Source organism: Cherax quadricarinatus, chromosome 17 (assembly GCF_038502225.1).
Source record: "Cherax quadricarinatus isolate ZL_2023a chromosome 17, ASM3850222v1, whole genome shotgun sequence".
In the NCBI taxonomy this organism is placed as follows: domain Eukaryota; kingdom Metazoa; phylum Arthropoda; class Malacostraca; order Decapoda; family Parastacidae; genus Cherax; species Cherax quadricarinatus.
Genome location: NC_091308.1, coordinates 29468434 through 29476995, shown reverse-complemented (window position 1 = coordinate 29476995; position 8562 = coordinate 29468434). Strand labels below are relative to the sequence as shown.

At 39.7% G+C, this 8562-nt stretch overlaps 1 protein-coding gene across 8 annotated transcripts in view; it reads right to left on the bottom strand.

The window, feature by feature from the left end:
* Positions 1-2856: 2856 nt before the first annotated feature.
* The window catches only part of LOC128686346 (glutathione S-transferase C-terminal domain-containing protein homolog), a 70813-nt gene continuing 65107 nt past the window's right edge, over positions 2857-8562 (bottom strand). For 7 of the 8 annotated variants that reach the window (XM_070085913.1, XM_070085914.1, XM_070085917.1 and 4 more), the window contains one exon: positions 2857-7335. In XM_070085913.1, coding sequence (XP_069942014.1) covers positions 5431-7305 — 1875 coding nt within the window. In that variant the 5' untranslated portion in view covers positions 7306-7335 and the 3' untranslated portion in view covers positions 2857-5430. The remainder of the gene's footprint in view (positions 7336-8562) is intronic. The other variant, XM_070085919.1, reaches the window with a different exon arrangement.

Here is an 8562-nt window from a genome sequence, read left to right as displayed (position 1 = left end):
AGGAAGGAAGGAGAAGGAGAAGAAGGAGGAGGAAGGAAGGAAGGAAGAAGGAAGGAGGAGGAGGAGGAAGGAGGAGAAGGAGGAGGAAGAGGAAGGAAGGAGGAAGGAAGGAGGAAGAAGAGAAGGAGAAGGAGGAAGGAGGAGGAAGGAGGAAGGAAGGAAGAAGAAGGAAGAAGGAAGAAGGAAGGAGAAGGAAGGAAGGAAGGAAGGAGGAAGGAGGAAGAAGGAAGGAGGAGGAAGGAAGGAGGAAGGAAGGAGGAAGGAAGGAAGGAGGAGGAGGAAGGAGGAGGAGGAGGAGGAAGGAAGAAGGAGGAGGAAGGAGGAAGAAGGAGGAGGAGGAAGGAGGAGGAGGAGAAGGAAGGAAGGAGGAGGAGGAGGAGGAGGAGGAAGGAGGAGAAGGAAGAAGGAAGGAAGGAGGAGGAGGAGGAGGAGGAGGAGGAGGAAAAGGAAGATGAGGAGGAAGAGGGGGAGGAGGAGGAGAAGAAGGGAGGAGAAGGAGAGAGGAGAAGGAAGAGAGAGGAGGGGAGGAGGAGGAAGGAGAAGGAGGAAGGAGGAAGAGGAAGAGGAGAACGAGGAGGAGGAGGAGGAGGAGAACGAGGAGGAGGAGGAAGGAGGAGGAAGGAGGAGGAGGAGGAGGAAGGAAGGAGGAGGAGGAGGAGGAGGAGGAGGAGGAGGAGGAGGAGGAGGAGGAGGAGGAGGAGGAGGAGGAGGAGGAGGAGGAGGAGGAGGAGGAGGAGGAGGAGGAGGAGGAGGAGGAGGAGGAGGAGGAGGAGGAGGAGGAGGAGGAGGAGGAGGAGGAGGAGGAGGAGGAGGAGGAGGAGGAGGAGGAGGAGGAGGAGGAGGAGGAGGAGGAGGAGGAGGAGGAGGAAGGAGGAGGAGGAGGAGGAGGAGGAGGAGGAGGAGGAGGAGGAGGAGGAGGAGGAGGAGGAGGGAGGAGGAGGAGGAGGAGGAGGAGGAGGAGGAGAAGGAGGAGGAGGAGGAGAAGGAGGAGGAGGAAGAGGAGGAGGAGGAGGAGGAGGAAGAGGAGGAGGAGGAGGAGGAGGAGGAGGAGGAGAAGGAGAAGACGACGACGACGACCAAACATTTGTCTGTCTATTTGTCTGTCTGCCAAGCTCCCTGTCTATCCGTCTAGCTCTGTCTCAGAGAGAGCCATAAGAATGTGTCATCATCACGTTTACTCACATCTTCAAGCAGAGTATAGCACTTTGTCTGGATTTTTTGGGGTTATCCTAGGTAATTTACACTATGTATACTTGTATTTATGTGTACCTGTGAGACAGAGATAGACAGACAGAGAGAAAGAGAGAGACATTGAAAGAGATAGAATGAGGGAGAAAGATAATTAGATAGAATGGAGGGGAAGCAGCATCGGACCCCATTGTTTTGATAGGCGGGAGGTGGAGTGAGTAATGAGACAATATGTCATTTTGACAGCTGCCGACTCCTGACTCAAAACAATTATAAGCCACACACTCGCACCCAAGACAAGCTTGCTGAATGGTGATAATAGCAGTTTTATGAAAGTATCTAGTGACTTTATATGTGTATATATATTATAGAAACCAGAAGCAAGAAGGAAAGGCAGGAATGAAGGAAGGACTAGATGAAAGGAAGGAAAAAAGTAAGGAAGGACAGATGAAGGAATGTAGGAAGAGAGGTGGAATGCCCTCCAGGTAGCCTCCAGGTAGGAAAGGAATGAAGGAAATTAGGAAGGAAGGAAGGAATGATGACACATGACCATTTACCTAGGATAACTACATAACATAACTGCCTGCTAATACTTCAAAGAAAACTGCTCAGACGAGGTATTTTGTCTTTGCACATAAAAAAAAAACTTCCACAAAAATGCACACACACTGGTTTTGTGTGAGGTGGTAAACACCACTGTATGGAACCATGTATGTGAGGAGTAAAAACCACCTGTGTATGACACCATGTTTTATGTGTGAGGAGTGTAAAACACCACTGTGTATGACACCATGTTTTATGTGTGAGGAGTGTAAAACACCACTGTGTATGACACCATGTTTCAAAGAGTTCCACAAGCTGCAGAACTTCTAGGAATATGTTCAGTGACTGTATATTGGTATATATATTATAGAACAATAGTAATAAACAGTTTTTTGCATTGTTTGTTTTTGTAAACAAGTTTTGTCAACAATATATTGATAATTATGTTTGTGTGCTTATTGTGTTATATGCAACGAGTGTATATATGTACATTGCACCTTACTTTGGTCTTGCAGGCCACATAAGTTATGTGAAAAAATAAAATAGTGAAAAAAACAACAAACCTTCAAATACAAGTAAACTAAAGTTTACCGGGTGAGCAGCAGTCGCCGCTGTTGCCATACGCGGCTCATTTTCTGCAAACTTCATGCCTCTATATCTGGGTAAGTACTGATGGGAAAATTTTTTTTTTTGGGACTCAAACAATCAGAAAAATAATCTTAACATTTTCATAAGAAAAAATAATTTTTTTTTTTTCGAATATTTTGCGACACCAGGAGACACTTCAGGATTGGGCCTTTCGACAGTCAAAGGGTTAAGGGTTAATTATATATAAACAGACTTTATATACCACTTATAAATTAAGAAGACTTTCATTCTTAGTTGAATGAACCTTTAATATTCAGTTGAACAAAAAGTTACGTTATTCTCTATTTTCTAAGGAGATTAGGCTGATGGCTTAGAAAACTTGAAGTCTGTACACACGAGAACTTCTGTATAATGAAAATTCCACAATTTCTGGTGACTTAAGCGAATAAAGCTCTAGTCCAAAAGCTTCACCGCTTAGGTTAAAATGAGTAAGTTGTGGAGACCCTCTCTATACCGAGAGTTGCTGCACTGTAACTGCATCTCTGCATAACTATAATGGTAGTGGGTTTGTGTCAACCATCTTTGATATTGTTTTAATGTCACCTTTGCACCATTATAACATTTCTGGTATATTTTTAAATGTTTGTACAGTATACTGTGTACTCTACATTGTAATAAACAGAATAGAGGAAATCAGTTCTAATATACGTACATTATTTAGGTATGCATACTGATCAGAGAGCCTACTGTAAGTCTGAGGCATTGGTAAACAAGTATGTAATTAAGTGAGGAGTGGCTGTATTTTTAAATGTTTATACAGAAGTGTACTGTATACTGTAATAAACAGAATAAAAGAAATCAGCTCTAACATATATTATTTAGGTATGCATATTGGTCTGAGAGCCTGTTGTAAGTTTGAGTTGTCAGTAAACATGTTGCTAAGTGAACAAAGGCTGTATATGAGGCAGCCATGGCCTTATTTTCACTTCTGCCACGTATCAGCAACTTTTATACCCAGCTTAACCCTTTGACTGTTGCAAGCCCCTTTCTGAAACTGCCATTCTATGTTGTAAAATTTTTTGGAAAAAAAAAAAATGATTTTTTTCTTATGAAATGATAGAGAATATTTTCCCGACGGTAATGGCACCAAAAGTATGAAATTTGGTCAAAAACTCACGGAATTACACTCCCGTGAAGTTAGCGGTCTTGGAGAATTATACGCATTGGCAATTTTGCCGACTTTGAGCCCTGTTTTTGGCCAATTCCGTTGTTCCAGTTGACCAAACTCATAGCTATTTCTTTAGAACTCCATTTTTTCTATCAGTTGAGTACAAGAAACCACCCATTTACCAATTGGAACTATCCAATAAGTGGTCAGAAATTGGCAATTTGGCCAATTTCATGCAAATTAAAAAAGATGACAATTTCAAAATAGGGTCCAGAATAAACAATGTAAACATTCTTGCCACTAAAATAACATATTCTCTGTTCATTACTCATGTCTCTAGGCCCCTTTTGTATTACTATTGCTTTCTATTTTCATTTTTTATTCATACAAAAAATACAAAATTTACTGTTATGCAGACTACTGCAGCATTGTAAAAATGGTATAAATAATATCAGTGCACTAGTGAAAGAATATTAGACTCTCCAGTTGACGTGTATTGGAAGTGTGGTGTGATTTGCTTACTCTTGAACATTCGTAAAAATCGAACATTTCCACTACTTTGAGCTCAATTTCAAGGTCCTTTTCATCATGAAACTAACCAAAATCCTCTCTATTTCTGTAATATGTTTTCCATTTTATCACCTGAGACCATGAAAACAAGAATACAACGATAAATACTATACGAAAATACACCTCAAATTCAGCGTTTTAATCCAAAAAAAAACGGTCAGTTTTTTCTTCTTCTCATTATGCACTGCGTGCTGCAGGATTTTTTTTTATGTGGTGCCCGGTGCCGGGTGGCCCGGTGGCCTGGTGGCTAAAGCTCCCGCTTCACACACGGAGGGCCCGGGTTCGATTCCCGGCGGGTGGAAACATTTCGACACGTTTCCTTACACCTGTTGTCCTGTTCACCTAGCAGAAAATAGGTACCTGGGTGTTAGTCGACTGGTGTGGGTCGCATCCTGGGGGACAAGATTAAGGACCCCAATGGAAATAAGTTAGACAGTCCTCGATGACGCACTGACTTTCTTGGGTTATCCTGGGTGGCTAACCTTCCGGGGTTAAAAATCCGAACAAAATCTTATCTTATCTTATCTTATCTTCACACTGACCATACAGACCCATTCTCTCACATGTGGGCCTACCAGCTTTCTCCTGCTTGATTTGAAGCCACTAGAATTTATGCGTATTAATACGTCCGAAACGCTGGCTTGTAAGATGTATATATACGACAAAAACAGTCAAAGGGTTAAAAAGTCAACTTATACACTGGCATATACACTGATTCCCAGAATTTTGACTCAAAGATATGGTTCTTACCTAATATGAATGATTTGCATGATGATTTCACTCTCCACACTGAGCAGTTTGCTATAATGAATGCACTTAAATGTATGATACTTTAAGTATAACTATCATCTCTAAATGCTTAAAAGCCTGTGAGGCATGAACTGTAACATACAAGTGTATGAGGCCAGGAACAGGAATGGCAAAATTATAACAGTCAGAGTACACTTGTGTTGATTCACTGGCACACTGATTTTCAGCTGTATGACAGAGCTACTGAGCAGCTTTATGCATGGAAAAAGTGTGCCCATAGTATCACCACCTTACACTGACAACTTGTACTAAAAGTAGTGGAAAAAGATACAAAAAGCAGACAATATGATATTTTATCGAAGGTTTCCATCCTGGGACCTTGGTCACTCCAGATGCAGTGACCAAAGTCCCCAGGATCAGAACATTTCCAATAAAATATCCTTAAATGCTTGGCTTGTCTTTTTTCATTACACTGACTACTTCTACACAACCCTTGATCTTAAAGTTTTTTTTAGTATTACCAAATGACAAGTCATCCTCAGTGAACCTGCCAAAATGTATGTAGATTTTTACTTATTCAAAATTGCCTACCTACCATAAAATCATTTGTGCATTTTAATATTCTAAATTTTATTAAATTGTGTACCCATAAAATTAGTGCAAGGTAAGCCTTGGGGAATGCCAATAAGGAGGTGATTTTTTGGAGAACAAGTTTTTGGTTGCATCTGAACTAGTTTTGTACTATATCCAAATGTTTTTGCTAACATTAGTCTATCTGTGTCTATTAGTTTCATACACAACTGACCCTGACCAGTTTTAGGATTGCTTTCATCATGAGTTTGATCTGCAGCATGACCCAAAATAAGGTATTCATTTAAAGAAAGAGGCAAATTACAAAAAACTTGGCTACGGGGATACTTAAGAATGTGATTTGACTGAACTCCTCCATAACAGCATGGACTGCAAACAAATGCAGCCTTCTGTTCTAGGCACTTAAGCATTACTAAATCAGTTGCAACTCCACAAGCATGTAGACAAACTCCTATATTAAAATGCCCTTTAAAATAGTCAAGATTACACTGCATGAATGTAACATTATTTAACTGGAGGTCTTCAACTCTCTTCTTAGCTCGGACTAATGAGGCTTCTTTATTTTCAACAAGTAACACTTTACACTCTGGAAGACAGAAGGCAGCAACTATACCAACATGACCTCCTCCAGCACAAAAATCAACAATCACATCACCCTTTTTAGCAAAAATCTGTATGGCAGAAACAACATTTTCTAGTTGTTGACACTTTCTATTCAGTCTAGACAAAGGAAGCTGGCCCTCTTGTGGACTTACTGCTGATGGAAAAGATGACCAAGGGAGTGAGATGACAGCTGAAGGATGGGCATCAAAAACTGGTTTGATAGCTGCTTTTTCTAAGACTTCCAAAACTTTGTCTATGTCATTCTGATGGGTAAATGCCCTCCAGCGAGGCTTATACCTTTCGGGGTCACTTTTGTATATACTCTCAAAAGGAATTTCAGGAATTACAATTTCAACAGAAGTGCTAATAGTTTCCTCAGTAGACATGTGAACTAAAGCCTTCTGGAGAACAGGTAATGCCCTTTGAACATGATTATCACAAGAAATGAGTTTATACCACTTAGTGACTAGAGGAAACACATCTTCCACGTCTACAAATGTTTGTACCTTTGATATAATTATGTGGAAACTAGCATAAAGTATAATGTCAGCCAAAGTCATGTCTAAGCCTTCTGCATATTTGTGTTCTAGTTGTGGAAGTTCAGAAAGTTTTTTCTGACACAGCTTCTTTTGTGCATTTTTATCTTGAAATGTACTTTTGATGTACTCTTGCTTTTTCTTCAGTGCATTGTGAAGAATGGGTGGGTACTGCAGGTGGTGCTCATATCTTAACATGTCTTCTGGCAATATTATCTTTTCACTACTGAAATAATGACCCCTAAAAACACTTTTAAGTGTCGTAATTGTCTCCACTTCACAGAACTTTGTCCATACACTGACTTCAGCACATGCTTGCAAGCATCCTCCTCTAAATCCTAAAAGGTTTTTGCAGTAATGTTTTGGATGCATTTCAACTGTCTGATTCAAAACAAACCTCAGAGAAGAACATAACCCAGCTACACACCAAGACTGTGATACCATCATAACTGCTGGCAACATACAATTTTTAATCATATCTGGACAGTCTACTTCTTGTTTTATAATTATCTCAAAATTCAAGCTACTCACAGTTATCGGGAACCAAGGATCCTCTTCCAAGCTTAAAGTATCACTGATACTTTCATTGTTACAATGTATTGTGGCTGAGGGTAAGCAAAACATATGTTTCTGTTGTTCCACCAGCACTACACTGACTGCCGGGTTATAACAATACTGTAGAGCAAACAAAGCTACAAGAGTTTCACCAGGAACCCAAAGCTCATCACCATCTTTCCTGCCTTCCAGGTAAAAACTATCCTGCATCATGTTGACTTGATATCAAACTTGAGAAGCCCACTGAAAAAAAAAAAAAAAAAAAAAAAACATGAAATAAAGAATACCTAAAGTGCATTGCATAATTAGGAACTTTTCAACTTATGTATCAAAGTATATAAGGATTCTGATTTTAATAAATAATATATCTGCAATACGAAAATATGACAAACTTTCAGGTATCAGTAGTGGTAGACAATATTAATAAGAGTATAATACAACTGAAATTTATAAAAATGAGTATAAAGAAATAACAAAAAAGTTACTTTCCCCCTACAAAAAAAATTGCATTTTGAGTGATTGTATCCTGTTTGTTCCATGAGTAAACAACTCTTGGAATGAACAGGATTTGAACCCATGGAATGACAGTCCAAAACTTAGTAGGACAGTGCTGTAACCACTACACCATGCCAACCTTATAATATTCATCCAGCTAGGTATATTTCTACAGATTAGGGAGATTAGCATGGCCTCCACTCTGATTACAAATGAAGGATTTTACATATGAATCCCACACCAATATGATTTTGGAAAAAAGTTATTTAATGTTTAAAATATAACAACTCTCAGCCTATTAATTTAATTTGTACAACAATTTATATGACTTATGGTCCATAACTCTTTGAGGGTTCATCCCGTGGTTCTACAGCTTTGAAGCCTGGGTCCAAGCCACAGTTGTATGCCATGAGCTCAGCTCACTCTGATAAGCTGTGAGCAGTAAATTTGGGCCTAGATATGGGAGAATGGATCTATGTTGTAAGTGTGCACCCTATAAAACAAATCATGCAGCATGCAGTGCATATTGAAAAAAAAACTGTGGCTGTGTTTCTGGATTAAAACCGTGAATTTGCGGTGTATTTTCGTATGGTTTTTACAGTTATATTTGCAGTTTCTTGGTTTCATTTGACAGAATGGAAGATATATTACAGAAGTAAAGATAATTTTGATTGGTTTTAGTACTGAAAACAACTTGAAATTGAGCTCAAAATAGCGGAAATGTTCGAGTTTTGCCAATGTTCAAGAGAAAACAAATGACATCACGCCTCCAATACACGTCAACTGGTCGATCTAATATAAGTAGACAGCAACCACCCAGGGAGGTACTACCGTCCTGCCAAGTGAGTGTAAAACGAAAGCCTGTAATTGTTTTACATGATGGTAGGATTGCTGGTGTCTTTTGTCTGTCTCATAAATATTCAAGATTACAGGTACATCTTGCTACTTCTACTTACACTTAGGTCACACTACACA